The sequence below is a fragment of the Macrobrachium nipponense genome, chromosome 28, assembly GCF_015104395.2.
Source record: "Macrobrachium nipponense isolate FS-2020 chromosome 28, ASM1510439v2, whole genome shotgun sequence".
NCBI lineage: Eukaryota > Metazoa > Arthropoda > Malacostraca > Decapoda > Palaemonidae > Macrobrachium > Macrobrachium nipponense.
Genome location: NC_087217.1, coordinates 36,510,005 through 36,535,238, shown reverse-complemented (window position 1 = coordinate 36,535,238; position 25,234 = coordinate 36,510,005). Strand labels below are relative to the sequence as shown.

Here is a 25,234-nt window from a genome sequence, read left to right as displayed (position 1 = left end):
GCTGAGCCCAGAAAAGGGATTTTGACGTAGGAAAAATCTATTTCTGGGTGATTGGCTCGTGTCGCCCTATGAAACCCACCCTGTATTGATTGCCCTCCCTGCAGGACAAGATGCATAAGATTAAGGATGACCGCTAGGGGCGCTGCTGTCCGTGGCGTCCCTAGTAGTAGTAGTAGCGGCCGCATCGCCGTTGGTATCAGCTCTCTCTAGTGGGGATTTTGATTGGAAGGTCTAAATGGTGAATGTCTCGTGGTAGTGATCCCACTCGCCCCTATTCTCATACCGACACTTCTTTTAAAGAGTGAGCGAGTCAGTTTTACTGACATTTTCTTAATTTTGTTTTCTCTGGTAATTTTAGATTAATTTTACCTAGAAAGAATGATATTAAGGATCCTTTCATAGGGCGACACGAGGCAATCACCCAGAAATAGATTTTTCCTACGTCAAAATCCCTTTTATAATTTAAGTCATCTTAGATATACATATGTACCCAAACTCATTGTGGGGAAATTTACTACTGTTTCCTCGGATATTGAAATACTTTAGCATCATTCAAACACTTTAATAATATAATGCATAAATACTAGGCTATACATATTTACATCGTATACAAATACTACATACAGTTATATACACATACTTTTTATGTACAAAGTTAACAGTTATATACATACTTTTATATACAAAGTTAATCATATGAGTAGTGATCAGACGACAGCTGTGCACTGGACTACGTACGTACTACTTGGAAGATAAAACAAAAAAAATTTGTTGTTGTTAGTCGCCGGGATAGATTAACATTTTTCCAGAGATTAAAGAGCTGAATTTTGTTGTTTTGAAGGTATGTCAACCGCGTTAGTAAATAGGTATCATCATCTAAGGAATTTTCTTTCTTTTTCTTGTTTTTGCCGAAGAATCTTCAAGCCATTTTGCATTCAAAGTAATGAGAAGGAATCATTCTATTCTTCATGAAATCAGTAAAATACTTACACTAATAATAAAAACTAAAACTACGTACTGTATGCAAAACACATACATCATCGTTAGCTTCGTGTGTGTAAACGTTCATTCTAAAAAATTACAGAGTAGTATAACTAACACCTGATTGGTTGGTTGGTAGCCATGGAGATCTGTTATCCAATGACTGCCCTCTGCTTCTGTTCTATTTATAGACATATTGGCATGGATGGCACTAGGTTTGAACGTTACCATGTTCGTGATTTTCTGACTGCTGACGGCAAAAATTACTCAATAATTTCTTTATATAATTATTCCTTCGTGAAAACAATAATATAATAACGCGGTTGACATACCTTCAAAACAAAATTCAGCTCTTTAATCTCTGGAAAATGTTAATCTATCCCGGCGACTAACAACAACAAAATTTTTTTTTGTTTTATCTTCAAGTAGTACGTACGTAGTCCAGTGCACAGCTGTCGTCTGATCATTACTCATATGATTAACTTTGTATATAAAAGTATGTTTATATAACTGTTAACTTTGTATATAAAAGTATGTGTAGATAACTGTATGTAGTATTTGTATACGATGTAAATATGTATAGCCTAGTATTTATGCATTATATTATTAAAGTGTTTGAATGATGCTAAAGTATTTCAATATCCGAGGAAACAGTAGTAAATTTCCCCACAATGAGTTTGGGTGCATATGTATATCTAAGATGACTTAAATATAAAAGCCTTTTATGTATAAGCTAGCTTTTGCAACAACACATATCTTACGAAAAATTACTTATGTGAGATGGTTTTAGTAGTACAATGATAGTTATTGTATCGTTAAAAATATCAAAGTGAACGAAGTCGCAAAGTCGATTCTATGTCATGTTTTTAACTTTAACGTATAGTGGGTATGAAAAACACCAGTGTGTCGTAGCGATGCGTCATCAATATAGTGGTATGAAAATACCACATGGTGTTGTAGCGATACGTTATCACAAAGTACAATCCTTTTCCCGGACCATCCTCAGAATTTTATGACTCTTCAACTTCAAGATCGATATGGTGAAATATATATATAGTCATACTTATTGTTAAAATTCACAAGTTGAACTGCAAAACATTATTATATTTTGATTGTTATGTACATATATTTTTTGTGTTTTACGGAATGTTTGTTTTGAAAAATAATACCTATTAGTGAACATATGGTATTAATTGTCCCACTATTTTATTATAGATGATCTTAATTATCTCACATTCATTTAACAGTATTATATTAATATTTATTTAAATAAACTGTAATTAATAAATAACAATAATGAAAAAACATAAAGGGAAAAAATGTTTTTTGCTGCAGTAGTGGTGTTTGTTTGATTATGCATCTGACCTCACGAAATCTGAAATCAAAAAAACCGAAACATGAAAAATTCCACCGAAACATCGGAATGTGTGTGTACTGCACATTTTTTTAAACACGCACACAATGTCTCACATTTACTGATACTGTTTGGTGAAAGACTCAAATTACAGTACGTACGTATTTTATTCCTGAGAGAGAGAGAGAGAGAGAGAGAGAGAATGAGAGAGAGAGAGAGAGAGAGAGAGAGAGAGAGAGAGAGAGAATGATTAAGGACTCAAGGCGTGTTTATTTTTACAATTATTTTATTATCTTGGGATTTTTTTTTAATCTTGAGATTTTCTATTCAATTCTCGAGATTAATAAGAAAATTAACGTAACTTGACTAGCATCAGCACACATCTGAATGACTCGGCCATTAGCAGGCTAAACCACCAACCTTATGAACTTGCATGATACATGAGATACATGACAAAACACAAAAACCACTGTTTATTGGTGAAAATTGGGGGTCGCACGATATGGGAGATTGCACGTTATTCGAGTATATACGGTATGTGATTTTTTTTTAGCCTTTTTATGGAACAAAATCTAGCAAGAAATTGCCATTCCCAGTTGGCAACCAACTGGCCTACTCGCGTTGGTTTGTTGTTGTTGTGAAATGTGGTGTGCGGTTCGACGTTCTTTAAATTGTACCATATAAACAAGTTAACTTATGTGGCATCCAAAAGCCCTGATTCTTTTACTCTTATGGGAAAGACGCCTAAAGGTCAGATGAAGGTTTTTTACGTGGAATATACTATTAACGTGTTGTGACGAAGGGAAGAGATGTTCGCTGCATACTGTTGGTAGCATTATCGTTATTATATTACTGGATTGCACTGCAAATCGTCGCCATCTTTTATCAACATAGATTGTTGGTGAGTACCCATATGATTTTACATAATTTTGATAGTTCTCTTACCACTCATCCTCTCTTTCCTTGTAAAAAAAAAAGAGGCCCACCATGCGTATGTAGGCTTCTAGCTGTAATCCCTAGGCTAGTAGGCTACATATGTACAGTAGTACATATAACCTACATTTATTTTTTAAGGCTAATTTTGTACAATAACTTTAAAACTGTCTTGAATTTAGTTTTAGGTGATAGTTGAAAACATATTGGTGTTTGAACTAAAGTAGGCAGTTATAAACATTGGAATAGTGGTCTTGGGTGGGTTAACTATTAAAGTAGGCAGTTTAAGCAATTTTTGAGGGGGATATCAGGATAACACGGGTATTTACTTATCACGGGGGGTTCTGGGCCCTATCCCCGTGGATAACGAGGCCCCACTGTATATATATATATATATATATATATATATATATATATATATATATATATATATATATATATATATATATATATATATATATATATATATAGTCTATATATATATATCTATATATATATATAATATATATATATATATCTATATATATATATATATATATATATATATAGATATATATATATATATATATATATATATATAGCTATATCTATATCTATTATATATATCTATATATATATTATATATCTATATATATATTGTATATATATATTGTATATATATATCTATATATATATCTATATTATATATATATATATATATATATATATATATATCAGGCGGTCCCCGAGTTACGACGGGGGTTTCCGTTCTTAAGACGCGTCGTAACCCGAAAATCGTCGTAAGCCAGAACGACGTCTTGAAAACATGTCCACAGGGAAAATTTCACTACTAATTGCAATTTTCTTAGGGCCATATCTCTAAAATTATCACATAATTAACTTTTTTTCATGTGCAACACTGTGTATTCACAAATTACTGTATATTTTCATTAAATACGAGAGAGAGAGAGAGAGAGAAATAACTCTTACAGTTTCAATAGATTGAAATGAACATCTGTAGGCAACTTTTTCCCCCTCCCATAAAAGGGTATGTTTGACGTAAGGAAAAAATCTATTTCTGGGCGATTGGCTGTGTCGCCAGCGAAATATCCTTTAATCTATTATTTCTAGGGTAAATGTACTAACACATACCAGAGAATAAATAAAATAAAGAAAAAGGTCAGTATAACTGACCTCGCTCACCCTCCAGGAGGGGGTCGGTATGCAACACTAGGCGAGTGAGACCACTACCACGAGCCAAATGCCAATAGAAATCTCCCACTACAAATCCCTCAAGAGGGGAGCCACCCACAGAGTGAGCAGCTCGTACTACTACTCCATCCCATGCTGCCGACTGCTGCGCCTCTGGTGGCCATCCTGAAGTTAGCAGACAATCTTGGGCGAAGGGCTGGGTAGGGTGGGATTTCGCTGGCGACACCGAGCCAATCGCCCAGAAATAGATTTTTCCTTACGTCAAAATCCCTTTTCTGGGCTCAGCCTCGTGTCGCTGCGCGAAATCGTACCAGAGAAAGAAATAGCACAAGATTGTAAACAAAGTAATAAAATAAAAATAAAAATAAAATAAATCAGAATAGGTCTCAAATAAAAAAAAAGATAAAATATATATATGAATAGACTATAATTGCTAAAGATACATATACACAGGGGTATAAAAATAGAAAATATGCTTAAATTACCCTTAAATCTAATCATGTTTGTTAACATAAGGTAATTTACAATATATACAGGTAAAATTATTTACATGTATCAATGGGTATCTGTGTAACAGCATGTATCAAAAGTATAATAGCAATTAATAAAAACAATCAACAATAATATAAATAAAGGAATGTATATGACTTAATATACAAAACCCGTAATTATTATAATATGATGTATCCCCTAGCATAAAAATAAGGGGAAACATCCATGAGATCAATGTTTATAATCATTTGTGAGTGTCCCTAACCAGACAATAAGGGGCACACTACACTATCACAAAAGCAGCTAAGACACAAGGTGCAATGCAAATGAACAGGTAGGATAGACGAACTTAGGTTGAGGCAGGTAGAAAGGAGGACTGAATCTTCTACTAAAAATTAGCTAGAGTCAGGGGAAACTATGTTACCCCTGCTGCTACTGCTGGGAATTTCAGAGCTTCCAAGGACTTAAGGTAGTGACGTGTTGAACACTCTGTCGGTGATTTCCATCCAGTATACTTTTTCAACTCATCGAAGTTCATATGTTGGAAATAATTAATTGAGGTGGCTACTGCTCTGACATCATGTGCTTTCGGGAAAGAGTCAGGATTGGCTTGCTTAATAAAGTACAGGATTTGTTGCCTGATGCCTTTAATGGATAAAGTTCCACCTTTTTCCCTCCTAAAGAGGGGACCCGATGAAGATGAGGAGGTCCTAGACAGAAAGGCTCGTAAGGTTGTAACTGGGCAAAGAGATACATCTTGTGGAAGGGTAGTACCTTCCAAGGTTCCCACCTCATCAAAGAATCTTCATTCTTTGCTAAAGCTACGTTCCGGAGAAAGTAGGACTTCTCCTGTGGGAAGGAAGGTAACTGAATATGATCCGGGTCTCTGGATAGAGCCGACAGTTCTGAAATTCTTGCTCCTGAAGCTAAGCTTAATAAGAATAGGGTTTTTCTTAAGAGCATTATAAAAGAGCATGTGTCATTATCGGTTTCGGAAGCCAGTTAGAACATCATTTAAGAACCATGAAACTGACGTAGGCCTTACAGAAGGCTAAGCCTAGCACTGCCTTAGGAATAGACGAGAAGTAGGAATCGTCAAGTCTATGTTAAATCAAATTGAAAATATCTTTTTCAAAAGCTGACTTGTTTGTCGTAATCGTGCTAGCTGCTAAACCTTTTTCAAATAAGGATCTGAAAAAGGATATAGCTGAATTAACTGTCATGATTCTAATATCCGATTCTCTCAGGAAGGTTGCTAACTTTTTGACAGCAGCATCATACTGTCTCAAAGTCGAATCCCTCTTATCGGATTCCAAGAATAGAATATTCTGAGGGTCAATATTCGCATCTCTTTTTGCCGCAAACTTCATGAAATCCATAAAGTTAGGGTTTTGAGAATCCCTGAGGAAGCGAACACAGTCTTCATTTGTACTGACTGGGAGAGCTTGGGACTGGGGATCTGAAGAGGACGAAGGCCCAGCTCCAAAATTAGAGGTACCAGTTGCTCTTCGGCCAGTCTGGGGCTACTAGAGCCACTTGACCCTTGAATGTCCTGAGTTTGTTCAATACTTTCATGAGGGATTCACTGGAGGAGAAGACATAAAAATCTTCTCCCCAGTTGTTCCAGTCTAGAGCCAGGTGTCCGTGGCATAGGCCAGAGGGTCCAGGTTGGGGGCTACATAACACGGTAGTTTTGTGGTTCGCTTGGGATGCGAAGAGATCCACCTGTAGCCCTGGGACTCTTTGAAGGATCCATTGGAACGAACTGTTGTCCAGTGACCATTCCGACTCTAGGGTACTGATCGGGATAGGCGTCTGCTATGACGTTTCTTACTCCAGCTATGTGAGTGTAGGAAAGATGCCAACTGAACTTGTCTGCCAGGGAGAAGATGGCTATCATGACGTGATTTAGATGACGTGACTGGAGCCTCCTCTGTTTATACAATGTACTACCACTGCGCTGTCCAGGACTAGCTTTATGTGGGAGTACTTGGGTTGGGCGTACCTTTTTAGAGGCAAGAACACTGCCATTGCCTCCTAGTACGTAATAGGAACTGACGGACTGAGGTAGACCAAGTCCCTTGAACCTTTTTGACCTGGGAATACCCTCCCCAGTTCGCTTAAGGACGCGTCTGTGTGGATAGTGATCCCTGGTGGAGGAACTGAAGGGGTACTGACATTGATAAATTCTTGACTCTCGCCCACGGCCGAAGTCGATTCTTTAGAATCAGAGGCACTGAGGATAGTTTGTCCCTGGACCTGACGTTTGCTCGCGAGCGCCAGATTCTGGTTAGGTCTTTCAGTTTGGCTTTCATTAAGACGTTTGTACATGATGCAAACTGGAGAGAACCCAGGATCCTTTCCTGGGCTCTCCTTGACGCTAGTTTTGTGACTTAGAAATTGCTTGACTGACTTTGCTATTTCTTTCCTTTTGGTTGATGGAAGCGACAGAGTGTGGGAGGATAGATTCCATTGAATGCCCAGCCACTGAAAGTTTGACTCTGGATGAGTCTTGATTTGGTCCTGTTTATCTTGAAGCCTAGATATTCCAGGAACTGAATCACTTTCAGAGTAGCTCTGTTGCATTCCTCGACTGTTGGGGCCCAGATCAACCAATCGTCGAGATACGCTACTACCATAATCCCTTGCGATCTGAGTTGTTGCACTACCAATTCCGCTAGCTTCGTGAACACTCTGGTGCCACGTTGAGTCCGAATGGAACTACCTTGAAGGAGAATGTCTGGTCTCCTATCTTGAAACCCAGATACGGACAGAAGTGTCTTGCAATAGGGATATGATAGTAAGCGTCTGTAAGATCGATAGAGGTGGTGACGGCCCAACGGGGAAGTAAGGTCCGCACCTGTGAGATCGTGAGCATCTTGAACTTGTCGCAGCGGATGGCTAAGTTTAAGCGGGACAAGTCTAAGATTACCCTTCTTTTTTGTGAGCCTTTCTTTGGCACGCTGAACAAGCGACCTTGAAATTTAATCTCTTGACTCTCGCTATAGCTCCTTTTTGAAGGAGGTCGTCTGCGTACTCTGTCATTCCTTGGAAGGAAGTTGACGGAAAGGTCTGGATGGAGTGGGTTCGTCAACCAGCTCCAACCCAGGCCTTTTGACACTATGCTCTGAGCCCATTGGCTGAAGTTCCACCGGTGGCGAAAGTGAAACAGCCTCCCTCCTACCTGAAGTTCTTCATTAGTTCTGGTAACCGCCTCGGCCTCCTCTGAAGTTGCTTTCCCCTGTTAAAGGGGCCTCCCGATCCTCTCCCACGAAAGGAACGCTTACCTCTGCCTCCCTTACCCGAGCGGTCATACTTCTGAGAAGCTTGACTCTCGAAGGCTTGATTGTAAGCTGGAGAGATGGCGTAAGAGGTGGAGGGCTGAGGCTGAGGGGATATCACATAAATTGGCTGTGATTGACCTTTAGAAGTGGAGGGTTGGGCTGTCTGTACTAACGGTACTGCTGGAACTTGTTGAGGAAAGCGTAGCTGCTTCTTCTGGTAAGGTTGGAAACGCCTGGGTTTCTTTTGTCCCTTACCTTTAGGAGTCAGGTCTTGCCTCCTCTTAGCCGTAAGGCCCCAACGATCCTTAAGGCTCTGGTTTAACCTGGTAGCCTCTGACTGGACCTCCTTAACCATAGCTTCTGGGAAGAGATCTGCTCCCCAGATGCTAGACGAGAGTAACCTATTCGGTTCATGCCGGATGGTTGCCTCTTGTAGGACATGCTTCCTACAATTCGTCCGAGCAGTGGCAAACTCAAACATATCTGACTGTACCGTTTGAGTCAGGGCTTTGGTCATGAGCTTAAAAATCGGTTCTGATCCATAAGCCATGGTAGCTACCTCAGACATAGCCATAGAATTGATGGATCTGGCTAGTCGTGATTTTGCATCAAATTCAGCCTGAATAAGGCTATCTGGGAGCCTGGGTAGCTTTTCACCAAACTGCTCCATAGCACAGTCCGGTTTGAGTTTGCCAGCTGAGAATGTATTCGGCAAGTCTTCCCACAATTCTCCAACTGAGGGGAGCAACGGAGATGTGGGATCTGCTTCCTTCAACTGCGGTATAGGTTCCCCCTTCTGGGCCGCTGGGATGGTCGACCTCGCGATCTTGGTTAGGAACGGGAGCGGGGTACTCTCATCCATTGTGAAAATGGTAAAGGGACTCTTAAACGGTTGTATCTTGGTGTTAGAACAATCCATGTCCTCTAAACACCTGAGCCATTCTCTCTGAGCCTGGTCTCGTGAGTAGAGGACTGTCTCCTTAGGTACCTTATCGTCCCGCACCACAGCCGAAGGCGTGAGCCTTGCGTAGCCTATGAACGGAGGCTGGAGGTCTTCCGGGAAGAACTCGAAGTCCTCTATTCTTCGAGTCCCAAATTCCGGTATAGAGATGAGACCGTCCTGGAAGGGGGCGTATGACGCTACTCTCCACGGATTGTTCATAGAGAACTGAGGTAGTGAGTCATACGGAGGAAGTTGAGATCCACTCGTGTTGGACAGTGGAGGAGAGGCTAGAGGAGCTTCTCTCAGCCCGGCTATAATGGAGTCCTGGGAAGTAATCCTGTCCGACAGACGAGAGATCATTTGCTCCATGCTACTCTTTAAGGACCCAACCAGGTCACCCACCTGTTGCAACAGGCCAGCATTGGAGTCCAAAGCCGGAAGCTGCTGCGGAGGTGGAGGGGAGGCTCTGAATCGGAACCAAAGGTAGCGGAACTGGTGATTCTGCCGGTAGTGCGAGATCTCTCTCTGGAGGATTTACTCCTCGAGGACTTAGAGCCGGAGCTAGAAGCTTTAGACCTGGTTGCTCCGGGATTCCCAGCCGGGAAGACTTACGGGTGGAGGAGGATGAAGCCGAAGTCGTCTTCTTAGACGACGACGACGTCTTAGTCAAGGTCATCACTTTAGTCTTGACCTTAGGTCTAACCGAAGCGCCAGGAGGAGAATATATTTCGTCACCCGTAAAGCCTTGGAAGGATGGAGAGGTTGCAGGAGTAGAAGAAACAGTTACGCCCAAGGGTGACCCTTGGGTGTCCACCGTACCTACCTCGACCAACAGGTCGTCTATACCTACCATAGGTTCAACATTAATATCTAGGGTCGCGACATCCGTAGAGATATCCTGGTCCTGATCAGTTAATGAGGTAGCCAGCTGTTGTTGGATGAAGGCGATAGTCGGATCCGCCTCTACCGGGTCGACGTATCCTGTCGCCTTGCCTCCGGGGAAGATTAATAATGCCAACGCTTCTCCAGGATGTAGGGCTGTCCCTTAGCGGCGTTTTTCCCAAAACCGCCGACCCAGGCCCGCAGGGTAGCCAGTGCGGTATCCCTTTACTGCCGGAGCCTGGAAGAGACGGGCGTAGTTTAGATTTAAGAATCACTTAAAAACTAAAACTTAAAAGTTATAACTTAAATTAATTGCCTTAAGTTAAAGTAAAAATGATGAAAACTTAATCGCTAAAATAGAAGCGGAGCAGCTACTGGAGATGGAAAACTTACCCCTTCCAAAAGCTGGCTCACCAGATCGTAACATATGGTACACGTCTCATGGTACCAGACCTGGATGTCCCCGAGCGGATCGTCGCATGGAGCATGGGACCGGCAAACTCGTGTCCACAAGGGTCCTGAAGTGTGGCGGAACATCCCGGATGCTCACAGTTGGTGGCCTGTAAGTGGGAAGACACATGAGTATCTTAAAAAACATCACTTACAGTCTAAAGGACAGAAGAACTCGATGCATGCCGGAGCTCGGAAAAAATTTGGGCATAACCCCTCCCTGCACCGCCTGAATGGCCTATAATCCCGGAGAGATCCGGTAAGACATGTAAGGGAGGGGGGATGGTTTAAGGTACTTAAGATAAACTTATAGATAACTTAAACCTAACACACAAGCAAACCGGACTAAGTCCAGTGCGTAGCGGAGTGTAGTAACTCAGCAAAACGGTAAGGTTAGCAGAGACCCACTGTATGCTCCGGTCCACCCTACTGGGTGGACTAACAACTTTCCGCTGGATACCAGGACTCCGATCAGGAAGGAGCCCTAGTAAGGTGGGAAAGAGCGAGAAAGACATACAGGCTCAAGCTAGCCCGGAGCGACAAGGTAGCGCGGAGGTGGGCAAGGCCAGTACCCCCCACTCCGTACCAACCGGCCGGACCGAGAAGCCGGAGAGGTCGAGACCAGTCTGGGTCTGTCCCGACTCCCTAGCCCCTCCGCCTGAGGGAGAGAGAGGGAGGCAGGCTCGGGTATGTGGAGCGAGCATGGGCAGACCGACCCACCCGCCCGACTCTATGGAAGAGCGGGAGTGGGGGGGAAATGACTGGACAGGCGTCTGGCTGGCCCGTGATCACGAAGTGACCACGAGGCGGTAAGACCAAATACGACAACTTAGCCTAGGACAACCACTGATCAGAGAAATGCTATCGGGAAGCATACTGAACTGAAAAGCGGTAGCAAATAAGCCCACTGGGCCAAACCAACTGATCAGAGAGATGCTATAGGGAAGCAACCGAACTGATGAGCGGTAGTATAGGCTCAAAGAGCCAGGACCTAGGCTAAGCCAGACGCCTAACTAACCTAACAATAATAAAATACACAGTATAAATAAATAAATGAAAGAAAGAAAACAATATAGCATGAGAAAAAATCCAGGAGTGTACGACTAACCCGAAGGCAAGTCTACCACTCAAAGCTAGTCAGAGGCCGATACTAAGAACCTGGACTAGGGTCTGGATAGAAGAAGCCTACGTAAGGTAAAATACATGCATGCATGACAAACCTGAGTAGACCGTACCCTAAGTAAAGCGGATAATCATATAGAGCGAAGATAAATAAGGGGATGTTCTAGGTATGGGAGACCAAGAACGAACCCATCACGAGGCAGAACCATGCTGCCATGCTTCCGACCCCGAGATCGTATTTATACCTAAAAAACGGCAAATACTGTCTCAGGGCCGAAAAAAACCAACTAACCGTAAATACTGAGTACTTAACTTAGCTGCTGCGATAGCTGCACGCTCCATAAAAGAAAATCCAATGAAAGGGCACAAAAAACACAGAGAGGAAAAATATCACAACCGACTCGTGTGCGCTAACTTGAAAGGATGGCCACCAGAGGCGCAGCAGTCGGCAGCATGGGATGGAGTAGTAGTACGAGCTGCTCACTCTGTGGGTCGGCTCCCCTCTTGGAGGGATTTTGTAGTGGGAGATTTCTATTGGCATTTGGCTCGTGGTAGTGGTCTCACTCGCCTAGTGTTCATACCGACACCCTCCTGGAGGTGAGCGAGTCAGTTATACTGACCTTTTTCTTTATTTTATTTATTCTCTGGTATGTTGTTAGTACATTTACCCTAGAAATAATAGATTAAAGGATATTTCGCGCAGCGACACGAGCTGAGCCCAGAAATACATATATTTCTCCAGAGAAGAGAGAAAGAGAGGACTGTGCAATTATGTTTGTCTGACTATCAATTCTTTTCCTGAGAGCGAGAGAGATAAAAGGAAGAAATAGAAACACCAAATGTATGACAAGTATCTTGTGGGGAGAGAGAGAGAGAGTTGTCCTTACAGTATTTAAAAGAGAGAGATGGAATGATGATTGTATTTAAAATACTCAGATATGAATTTTGTACTTACAGTTAATAAGTATTATTATTGGAAAATATTAATGATAAACTTATTACATACATGTCTATGAAAATTATCTCATCTCAGTAAGAGAGAGAGAGAGAGAGAGAATTGCATAAAACCATTAAATTCGTTGACCATTGTATGGCATTAAGCTCCGAGTGTCACTCGAGTTGAGTTAGGGAAATTGATACAGAAAAAGACAAAGGGAAGAATTTTCTTTTGAAATTAGTTATTGTATTATTACTACTTTTATTATTATTATTATTATTATTATTATTATTATTATTATTATTATTATTATTTGAAAATATAATAAACACATGCATCTACCATAAAAATTCTCTCATCTCAGTAAGAAAGAGGAATTATCCTTACAAGTGAAGTGGAAAGATCATTTTCATCTCTTTAAAATACAACCATTATGAATTTTGTTTATCGCTCTCTGTTCTCTCAAAAAATACTTATGACGCTTCCAGTGAAAGAGAGGGAGTGAGGTACAACTATGACACATTATTATCTTGTGTGGAGAGAGAGAGAGAGAGAGAGAGAGAGAGAGAGAGAGAGAGAGAGAGAGAGAGAGAGAGTTAACCTTAATTAAAAGTGACATGGATAGATTAGTACGTATTGTATTTCTTTAAAATACTATCACATATGAATTTTGTAATTACAGTTATTATTATTATTATTTGAAAGTATTAAAAACAAATAGTACAAGTACATAAAAAATCTCGAGTCTCAGTAAATGAGAGAGAGAGAGAGAGAGAGAGAGAGAGAGAGAGAGAGAGAGAGAGAGAGAGAGAGAGAGAGAGAGAGAGAGAGAGAAAAATTTCAGGACCATGTCATTGCAACACTGCAGCCTTCCCCCAGCTATTCCCCCTCCTGGCTGTTACAGAACTTGATAAATCTGACAGTTTTAGTACCTGAATCTCGAGGAAAAGGTTACAGAGAAGACTGGGATTTCCTTCATTCTTCCATAATTTTTTAAATATAAGCTAAAATCTTACTAATTCACTATGGTATTTTCTTTAATGAATTAATATTATTGCTGTATAAATTAATTAGAATATTTGAAAATAGTAAATCATTTATTTATCATACAAAAAAAACATACATCTTTGTAGTAGAGAGAGAGAGAGAGAGAGAGAGAGAGAGAGAGAGAGAGAGAGAGAATTATTATTTTTATGGAGATACCGAGTTACTGACAGCAATAATGAAACATTACGTAATGTAATATTAAAACAGAAGAAGAATTCTAAAAAATACATAGTATTTGTTGGCTTCATGATCGCAGTCTGATTTATTTTATATTTTATGAAATGTATTTAGTCATGAAAATAAACATCAAAATACACTAATTAGTGATTATTTTCGTCGGAAAATACAAAGAGAGAGAGAGAGAGAGAGAAACTGCTAAACTATAAAGGATTCTTATCATAGTATGTGTTTTTTAAAAGCGTCGTAAACTCGGAGCGTCGGAAGCGTCAGCGTCGTAACCTCGGAACAAGCGTCGTAACCCAGGGCGGATTTTTCAATGAATATTTAAGAAAAAGCGTCGTAACCTCGGAACGTCGTAAGCCGGACCCGTCGTAACCCGGGGACCGCCTGTATATGTATATGTATATGTATATGTATGTATGTGTGTGTATATATATATATATATATATATATATATATATATATATTATATATATATATATATATATATATATATATATATATATATATAATATATGATATATATATATATATTATATATATATATATATATATATATATATATATATATATATATTATATATATTATAGGCAGTCCCCAAATATTGGCAGCATCAGTTATCAGCAATCTGGTTTTCTGGCTAAAGAATACATTCTAATCATTGTAGACTTCGCAGTACAAAGGGCATATGAAAATAGTAGAGTACAATAATGTGATAATCATTTACCTTGTTATCTTATTGGTGTGAATCAGCCATGGTTTAGTATGAGGCATTGTCACCCAACGAACAAGAGCAACACCGACCCTCAATAACAGTTGTGCTTCTTCCATCATGTTGACAACTAGCATTATATTCAGTACTCCAGGAATACTGAATTTCTCCTGAAAATAGCTCAAAATGGGATTTATTCAGTTTAAAATCACATAATACTTATGATTATAAGTATAACACTTAAAATATTTCATAGCACAAAGAAAAAGTAATTTCATTACATAACTACATAACTACATTTAATATAACTTACATGGCTAACTTGACTTTACCACTACATGATACAGATACCTGCACAATTTCAACATGTAAAAATTTTAAAAACTGCATACATAAAGTAAATTTGTGAGAATTAGTGATATAGGATACCCATGCCTCATCAATCTTTTGTTGATTGAATTTTCCTTTAAAATTGATTGATGGATTATGGCTACTAATTAGCAAAATTTTGCTAATGTTATGCTACGAGTGTAGCAACAAATGGGAAGTGAGATCTAGGTTAGCATAAAATTAGCATAATTTTATTATCCACAAGCATAGTTTTGATAGGTGTAGCATATTAGCATAATTTCATAAGCAGTTTAGCATCAAATGAGATCTGGTAACACAAAACGCCACCAACAACACTGACTAGTGACAGTTGACTGAAATAGTTTTGTTTACAAACATCGTATGGTCACTCTGGTCGAATTCTGGAATTTTTTTCAACTCTAATGCAAAGTTTACTCAAAATTTGGTGTCATAACCTGATTATGTCGACTTCTAATACGGTTGAGGTCCAGGGTTCTACTGTACTTCGTTCACTGTGATGTGGCCGGTACAGATATGATACGTTGCTAATTTTCATTATTTGAAATGTAATGCTTTATGTCCTACGGATATTTTCAATGTATCTTTGGTTAAAACGTAAGTTATATTAACCCTTAAACGCCTATTGGACGTATTTTACGTCGAGATAAATTGTCTTTTGGGTGCCGACTGGACGTAATTTACGTCGACATAAAAAAGTTTTTTAAAAAATTCGTGGAAAAATTCTTATAGGCATACCAGCCTAAAACTTTTGAATCACGTGCCTTGGGGGATGCTGGGAGTTCAAGGATCAAGGTGTTGTTTTGTTTACAATCGTTACGCAGGCGCGCAAGCGTGAATTTCTTTCTTGCCGCACTAAAAAGTATCTGTGACACATCTCGGAAATTATTTCGTCACTTTGACATAATTTTTGCACCATTTTAAATTAGCTGTTACATGGAGTATTATATATGAAATTGTGCGCATTTTCATGTAGAATACAAAAAAAATAATCATGATTTTAGCTTTTATCAGTTTTGAAATATTTTCATTTAATAATGATAAGTGCAAAAATTTCAACCTTCGGTCAACTTTGACTCTACCGAAATGGTCGAAAAACGCAATTGTAAGCTAAAGCTCTTATATTTTAGTAATATTCAATCATTTACCTTTATTTTGCAACAAATTGGAAGTCTCTAGCACAATATTTCAATTTATGGTGAATTTATGAAAAAAACTTTTTCCTTACGTCCGCTCAGTAACTCTTCCGAAAAAATCGTACGTGCGATTGTCATAATGTTTGCACCATTCTAAATTAGCCGTTACATAAAGTTTTATATATGGAAATGTGCGCAATTTCATGCACAATATAACTAAAAACAACCCATGGTTGTAGCTTTTATCAGTTTTGAAATATTTTCATATAAATAACGATAAGTGCAAAAATTTCAACCTTTGGTCAATTTTGACTCTACCGAAATGGTCGAAAAATGCAATTGTAAGCTAAAACTCCTATATTTTAGTAATATTCAATCATTTACCTTCATTTTGCAACAAATTGGAAGTCTCTAGCACAATATTTCGATTTATGGTGAATTTATGAAAAAAAAAAAACTTTCGGTCAACTTTGACTACCGAAATGGTCGGAAAACGCAATTGTAAGCTAAAAATCTTACAGTCTACCAATATTCAGTCATTTATCTTCATTTTGAAACAAATTCGAAGTCTCTAGCACAATATTTGGATTTATGGTGAATTTACAAAAAAAAACTTTCCTTCCCTCTGCGCGTGGATTCTCCACCGCAAATCTCCGAAATGCGTACGTCGCATTCTCGGAATATTTGCTCCATTTCATATTAGGAGTTTCATAGAGTTTTATATATAAAATGTGTGCAATTTTATGTAGAATACAACAAAAAATAATTGAAGGTTGTAGCTTTTCTCATTTTTGAAATATTTGCATATAAAAAAATATATATAAAAAAATTCGACATTCGGTCAACTTTAACTCGTCCGAAATGGTCGAAAACAGCAATTGTAAGCTAAAACTCTTACAGTATAGTAAAATTCAATGATTTATCTTCATTTTGAAACAAATTGGAAGTCTCTAGAAAAATATTCAGATTTATGGTGAATACAACTAAAAATAAATCACGATAAATAGAAAAAAAACCACGTTCGGTCAACTTTGACTCTACCAAAATGGTCGAAAAACGCAATTGTAAGCTAAAACTCTTACAGTTTAGTAATATTCAGTCCTTTATCTTCATTTTGAAACAAATTCGAAGTCTCTAGCACAATATTTAGATTTATGGTGAATTTAAAAAAAAAAACTTTCCTTCCCTCCGCGTGCGCAATTTCATGTAGAATACAACAAAAAATAATTGAAGATTGTAGCTTTTTTCAATTTTGAAATATTTGCATATAAAAAAATATATATATAAAAAATTCGACATTCGGTCAACTTTAACTCGTCTGAATTGGTCGAAAACTGCAATTGTAAACTAAAACTCTTACAGCATAGTAATATTAAATTATTTATCTTCATTTTGAAACAAATTGGAAGTCTCTAGAAAAATATTTAGATTTATATTGAATTTTGAAAAGAAAAAAAATTTACATCCGCGTGTTACGAATTCATGCGTCATTTTGTGATAATATTTTCTCTGTGTTGCTTTGATAATTTTACAATGTGTTATATACCAAAATGATTGCAATTTAGTGTACAATACAACGGAAACAAAATTAACTCGTTAGCTTTAACCGTTTTGCTCACAGTGCGATTTGAATACAATTATATATGAAATTTTGTTTTTGCACTATCATATATCGCATTATTTTTATATGATAATGATATTTTTTTTTCATTTCTGATGGTTGCATACTAAACTTCAGGCAATGACAAAAAAAGGAGCCAAAAGTTAACTCTAAATCTTGAAAACTAAGCGCCCTGTGATTTTTTGAAAAAAATATTTTTTCCGCTTCGGCGCTCACTTCGAGACCCCCTAGGCATACGGGAGACGATTTTTATTATACCCCTTAGGCGTTTAAGGGTTAACAAGAGTAAAGATGTGGCATATTTCTTGGCTGTCGTTGTGATATCTGAGTATAGGGGTCATATGCTTTGTAAGATATTTTAAAAGGTAACTGTCAATTCATTAGATGATACTCTCTCTTTGTCATCCACTATAAGGACAGCCCAAATGCCTTCACCTTTCACCTGAGGCCAAGGAAATATATAGTCTATAATATATCATTGAATACATGTTTTTAGATAAAAAAAAGTTCAACCACGTCATATGACGTTCTTAAGTTTTTAAATTTGCACGCCTTCATAGCTCATTGTATCGATATTGTTTCTGTACTACTTTGTGCCTTATTAGTCATCATGAGGAGAGGTCTTGTTGGCCACTTGCACTGCTCGTCATCCATTTGTATGAACTGCAAGGGGGAGGGGAGGTATGGGTGGCCTAGGAGGTTGTCAGAAATGTCAAGCCAGCTAATTCTGGGTAGCAAAGGATTGGTGGTGATAACTATCTGCCTCACACCTTTAATTTTAATAAAAGTATATCATAAATAAAGTGATTTAAATTTTTTTTAATGATTTCTGTAATGGAACTAACTGTAGAAAAATCTAATCGTCACTTTCATTTTATGAAAGGGGGTAATATATCAAGGGAACAACAATGGTATGACATGACATTACAGTATCAGAGATGAGAAACTTCTTTGCCTTTGTTATGCTTATGGGTATTGTCAGGAAGTGCAATTATCATGATTATCGGGTCACTGATCCTCTCCTGAACATACAAATTTTTTCTAAAGTAATGTTTTTGAATCGTTTCATAAACATTCTACATGCATTACATTTCTATGATCTTGAAGGATATCTAACCAACACAGTAGGCAAGATAAACGAAATCCATGCAGTTTGATCATATAAGAAATAGATGCAAAGAAGTGTTTTACCCCTTTTGGAATGTGATCATAGATGAGAGCCTCATTTTATGGAGAGATATATATCATTAGATAGTATATTCCTGCCAAATGCCACAGATCTGGAATGAAGCTGTTTGTTTTAGGACTGTCAAACTGGTTTTGTTCAAGATATTATAAAGAAAATGTAGTTTGTAAGTTGTAGTACTGAATAAAAAGTAAAATAAATCTGTTTCTACTTTCAACTTTGTAAAATAAATTAATACAATAGATTGTTTGTATTAGTGGTAAAAAAAATGGTGGTATGGAGGTATGGAGTGTAAAAAAAAAACCCAGTGATAATGGACAAAAACACCACAAGGATTATGTCTTGACAGCCAGCCCCTAATGCAAAACTTGTGATTTTTGACAATAAAATATGGAAGTGTGCCTTTTAAATGCTATTTACTTGCCTTTTGAATATCATTTTCTTTCTTTTGGGATCATTTGGCATAGATTAAGCCAAAAAAATAATTTTATTTCTTGTAACCCGAGGGAGTAAACCTTGTTTACAAGTACGTAACCTCTTACGGGTTAAGTCCTTTAACTGGTGTTCTGAAGAAACTATTGGTTATTTATTGACAATAAATGTGTGGTATAAGTGCGATTTTTTCTAGAAAATTTCTTGATACTTTAAGAAAAAGAATTTAATTGATGCTGTATGAGTAAATCTATGGATGGATTATGCAATTGTATATGTTATTTTAAACATGGGTTTTGAATAACCAGTCTTGATATTTAATGAAGCCTTATATCAAAAACTTTTTTGTATGTTTTGCATAAGCTTTGTATTGATGAAAAATAAATAAACATTGTTAAAGTTCTTTAGTTTTCAAAAGGTAAGAGTATTTAAAGATGCTTCATATACAGTACTAGCAAAATCATATATGTACTAGTATTTAGTTTAAACATTAATACAAAGAATGGTTAAATAAATCTGTATCTTTGGGAGGGAATTAATAAAATCTGAATTAAAATGATATAAAAGAAAATAACTAAACAGGTAAGAAGCAAACCCGTTTTCTCGACTCCTAAGGTTTAAGCAAATATTCAAGAAGGATTATCTGTGCAGAAAGTATTTTATAGGGCCTTCCATACCCATAGGACCTGACAACTCTGCTTTTTCTACCTGGCCCCACCAGAGCGATCTTAGGAAGTGAAATAAACAGGCATTCCCCGGCTTATGACATTCCGAGGTTACAACGCTTTTCAATTATATTTATCAGAAATTATTTCCAGGTTTACGACGCATGTTCCAGGGTTACGGCGCCTGCAGTGCTGATCTGGCAGAAGAGATATGACTCTAAAAATGCAAGATAATCAATATTTGAAGGTTTTTTGATGACAAATGCAATAAGAATGCAGTTTACATAGCTTTTAATGCACCCAAAGCATTGAAAGTAAAGTTTTCTTAGAATTTTTGACAATGTTCCTGCTTACGACGATTTTCAGCTTACAACGCGTCTGAAGAACGGAACCCCTGTTGTAACCTGGGGACTGCCTGTACTATAAATTTGAATATATTTAAGGAAGCTCTTATGAATTACACAAACAGTTATAACAAAAATGTGACCTTAGTTACTTCATATTCTTAAGTATAACACTCATACTCTGAACATCAGTTTTCATGATGAATCAAACAAGCCCCAACCAAAAACAGATAGATGGCTGAGGCGGTGGGTGGGGCTACAAACAAGAACAACTCGCAGCACATTAAGCAATAAAAGGGTGCACTTTGCTCATACTAGGTGTACCAGCCAAACCTGTGGCCAACTGTACATGTAGTTCCAACTTATGGAGTTCTGATCTTATGGCTCTTTTCAAATATAGCCAAAAAGAAATTGGTTCTAGATTACGGTGGATGTTCCATAGTTATGGGGCTTATGACTTGCCATAAACGTGAGTGGCATAACTGTAGGCACTACAGATAACTAGGTGAGAAAACCAGTTTAGGGAGCTCTGTAGCCACCAGGAGGGTTCACTACAGTGTATAAGGAAGTGAGAAAACCGGTTTATTACCAGGGCGGCATGCCACTGGAATGGAAACTGCTGTAACCCTGGGACTGCCTATTTTGGAATAAATGGCTGCTCGTAGTGAAAAGGAGAGCTAAAGATATAGATTTTTGCTGAGTGCCTTCCCATGTTGGGGTTCTTGGGAATGAGCAAGCTGTTCAACTTGCTAAGTCAGCTGTCACCCCCCCAAAACCCAGGAGATCCCATTTAACATTTGGGTTGTATAGCATCTTGTTGGTGAGAAAATGAAAAACCTTCGACAGTCCCATTGAGAAAGAATTGAAACAAATCAAAAGTTTTGTAGTATTACGTCATCAGTATCTACTTGGTCATAATCTATATGCCAAGGAGACATGAAACGATGTTAGGCAGGCTAAGCATTGGACATACAAGACTCATTGATGGGTTCTTGATATCAGGGGTAAAGCTTCCATCTTGCAATGCTGTCCTCCATTTTGCAATGACTGTATTGTGGACTTGACTGTGAGACATTTTCTTGTTAAATACCTCAGTCTTGGGAATCTCAGAATAGTTTCCTCTCTTGAGGACATGACAGAGAAGGATGCTTTATCCACACTACAATTCTGGGTGGCTAACTTGAATCTCACTTCCCAATTGATGCTCAACTTTATATAAAATTATGATAAATCTATCAAAATTATGCTAACTTAGTTCTCACTTCCCATTTGATGCTAAACTCTATATGCAATTATGCTAACTATCAAAATTAAGCTGATATTATGAATAGATGTCACTTTCGTTTGATGCTAAACTCTATATGAAATTATGCTAGATCTATCAAATATATGCTACAGGGATGACAAAGTTATGCTAATTTTATGCTAAAGTAGATCTCACTTCTCATTTGATGCTAAACTCTATGGAAAATTATGCTAAATCTATCAAAATTATGCAAGTGGAATGATAAAATTGTGCTAATGTTATGCTGAATTAATATTATATTATTTTCACAGTAAATATAAATATATAACATATTATTAGAAAGGATTGCTGCATCAGCTCCATTAATTTTGTTTAGATTCTTCTCTATTTTCCTTATCACGGATTTCGGTGTTGCTAAAACTGGCAAGCAACGTGCCAAAGGGGATCAACAAATCCGGTAGGGTCACATTGAATTATATTTATTACTGCTACTACACATTGTTCTCTCTCTCTCTCTCTCTCTCTCTCTCTCTCTCTCTCTCTCTCTCTCTCTCTCTCTCTCTCTCTCAACGCAACATTTCTCCCAGATCTGCCAGGGCATTATCACAGTGATGGTTGCTGGAGGACTGAATTTTGGTAGCAAGTCCTTCTCTTTATATCATGGTTGTGCGGGTACTCACGGATGCCCCTGCAGGACCCGGGGATATTCGACTTTTCATTGGCTGGAGGCCAGACGTCGGAAACGCTCGAGGCACGTTGACCTTCTCAGAAGTGTGGCATCACCGGGATCCGGGTTTTCATTGGCTGCGACAGTGGTGACATCACTCCTGGTATTACAACTTCCATCCTCTTCAATATTGGTCCCATCCTGGGTGCTGGTGTTATCCTCTGGATGGGGGGCTGGGCCTTCCTTACCCAGGTGGGTAGCAGGAAGGGTTCCTGTGTCTATTTAGGAGAGGTTTTTGTTCTAGAATGAATAATGCCTCAAGGAGGCACAGTCGTCGCTAATTAGGGGCTCCTCTGATTAACTTGGTGTTTTTTACAATGTCCTCTTGCACGACATGCTGTTGGTGGGCGGTGAGGGTGCGGTGTTTGATGGCACCGTTCTGGGCGAGACAGGAGATCCTCTTGGACAGTTGTAACGTCGTCATTCCAATATAGACTCCAGGACATCTTTGGATAGGGCATATGTACCGGTAAACGACGTTATTCTGCTTCAGGGGGTCTCCTGCAGGGTTATTCCTCATAACCAGGTCTCTTGTCCTTCAGCTCTTGTAATAGATTATAAGAGATAGCCTCTTCCCTTCCTCCACAGGGATGACGTTCTCTTCCACAATCTTCTTAATATATTCATCTCTCTTCTTCTTGTATCCATAGTGCATGAAGGAGTTGTAGAAAATGCGTACATCCTTGGAGGGGGAATTCTCTTCATTCTCTTCGTCCTCCATGTACCATTTGTTCAAAGCCGTCCTTATCTCCCAGTTGATCAGCTTGTTGGAATAACCATTGTTAACCATCATTCGCAAAACTCGATCCAGTTCTGAGTGGGTGTCCTGCCATGTTGAACAGTGTTAAGGCCCTCCTCACCAAGACCCTGACGGTGGTGGTCTTGAACCTTACAGGACACTCACTCTCTCCGTTTAGGCAAAGTCCCAAGTTGGTAGATTTGGTGTAGATGGTAATGGTCATCTTCGGGGTAGTCTTCGTAATTAGAACGTCGAGGAAGGGGAGCCGATCTTCTCTGCTGAATTCAATTGTGAAGTTAAGAGCGCTGTTGCTCAGGAACTGCTGGCAAAGGGCTTCAACCTCTTCCTAGGAGTCAGCTTGGATAAATATATATCATCAATATATCTAGCGTACATCCGGAGACATCGGTACTGCGAAAAGACCCGTTGTTCAATGGTACCCATGTAAAAGTTGGCTAAGAGGATGCCCAAGGGGGACCCCATTGCCATGGCATCTTTCTGGCAGAACATCTGTCATCTGTGGGTGGTGAAGGGGGCTCTCTTCGTGCAGATGTCTAGGAGTGTCTTGAGGGATTCTTCCAGGATGTTCGGAGGTTGCATGTCAGGGTTCCTGTAGATCTTTTCCAAAATGATGTCTATGGAAGAAATTGTGGCATGAATCTGTAGCTGAAAGGGATTTTGAAGGGTTCGATCCGCAGCCTGAAGCTGAGCCCGCTGTGTTGGAAGAAACTGTGTCTCTAGGAAAGTCCACGGGGCTGCAGCTAGATGAGGCAGATATCAATGACCCTGTCGAGGAGCATCCAGAACAACTCATGACTGAGGAGTTGACTGAACTACAGATTATGCAACATTTGGAGATGTTGCAAGAGATCAGTAGCGAGGAGGTCGAACCGGAGGAATTTATTTCTTCAAGGGAGGTTAAAGGAAATGTTTCTGATTTCATTGAAAGGAAACACCCTGATAAATTGTCTACTGGTCATGCTTCAGCTCTTTTTAATGATACTTGCCTGGCTCATTTTCACAAAATTTTGAAAGAGGTAGAAACAAAGTTCCTTAGATAGGTTTTTTCTTAAAAGGACTGCGGCAAGTGAAAGTGAAAGTGAGGCAAAAAGAGCTAAAGACAAATGAAGAACAGTAAATAAACACAAATAGAAAAAAGTAAAAAAAAAAAAAAAAAAGTAAAAACGAATAAAAAGTTTTTAAAAAATTAAAATAAGTTCGGTTAAGTCAATTTTAAGTGTTACGCTACGTGCAAGGAACAGTATTAAATACTGTTCTGTGCAACTCTCTCTCCCTCCCTTCCTCCTCCTCCAAACGCAACGCTGCTCGCCGCTATGGTCTATCTCAAAGGTAAGAACTCATAATAAAACCGCATTTTATTTCATATCACAGTAATCATTTATTATATCATTTTGTGTGTATATACAGTATGCTTATACAGTATAGCAATTAAAAACACGTTTTTTCATTGTTATTATCATTGATTTGGGTGTTTTTAAGAGGGCCGGAACCAATTCAATTTTTTTCAATTATTTTATATAGGAAAAATTAAATAGAGATATGAACAAATTGACTTACAAGCTCAGTCCAGGAAAGAATTATACTCGTATATCAAGGTATTACTGTATGGCAGGGATTTAGTCCTGCAGCCCAGACCACTGAGATACAATGAACAAGATACCGATATAACCCCTACCGATATTTAGGAGTAGACTTGTAAACTGTGAAACTGACCGTCTGCCAAAAATATATTGGTGGCTTACTTAACAAGCACCACCAATGAGATAAAAAATGAAACTAATATATAATATGTCTGCAGACTATCCTGATTATAGAATGACCAGTGATAGGCATTCTTGAGGGTGGGTTCCTCCTAACAGACACTGAAAAGGTGGGGGGGTTAATTGGATCTAGATCCAACTGAGGAGATACCAAGTAAAATTTACACTACAACAGCACTGAACATCATAGTACTGTGGTGGTAATGACAGACATTTTAGTGGGTGGCTACCCCCTGACACACACCACACAATGAGTGGGGAGGGAGAGACAGGATCTGTATCCAACATTGGACATAAAAAAGGGATTTTGACGAAGGAAAAATCTATTTCTGGGCAAGGGCCCGTGTCGCCCAGTGAAATGTCCCTTTAGCACACATTCCTAAGGTAAATATTGCTAACATTACCAGAGAAAAAGCTAAATTGGAATGTCAGAATATTCTGACTCGCTCACCTTATATAAAAAATGTCGGTATGGTTTC

General features: G+C 38.6%; 1 protein-coding gene across 1 annotated transcript in view; it reads right to left on the bottom strand.

The window, feature by feature from the left end:
- LOC135201156 (general transcription factor 3C polypeptide 1-like) overlaps nucleotides 1-25,234 on the bottom strand; it is a gene marked incomplete in the record, with an annotated part of 923,347 nt that overhangs the window by 144,232 nt on the left and 753,881 nt on the right. The window contains 1 exon segment of the mRNA XM_064230032.1: nucleotides 14,525-14,679. Coding sequence (XP_064086102.1) covers nucleotides 14,525-14,679 — 155 coding nt within the window.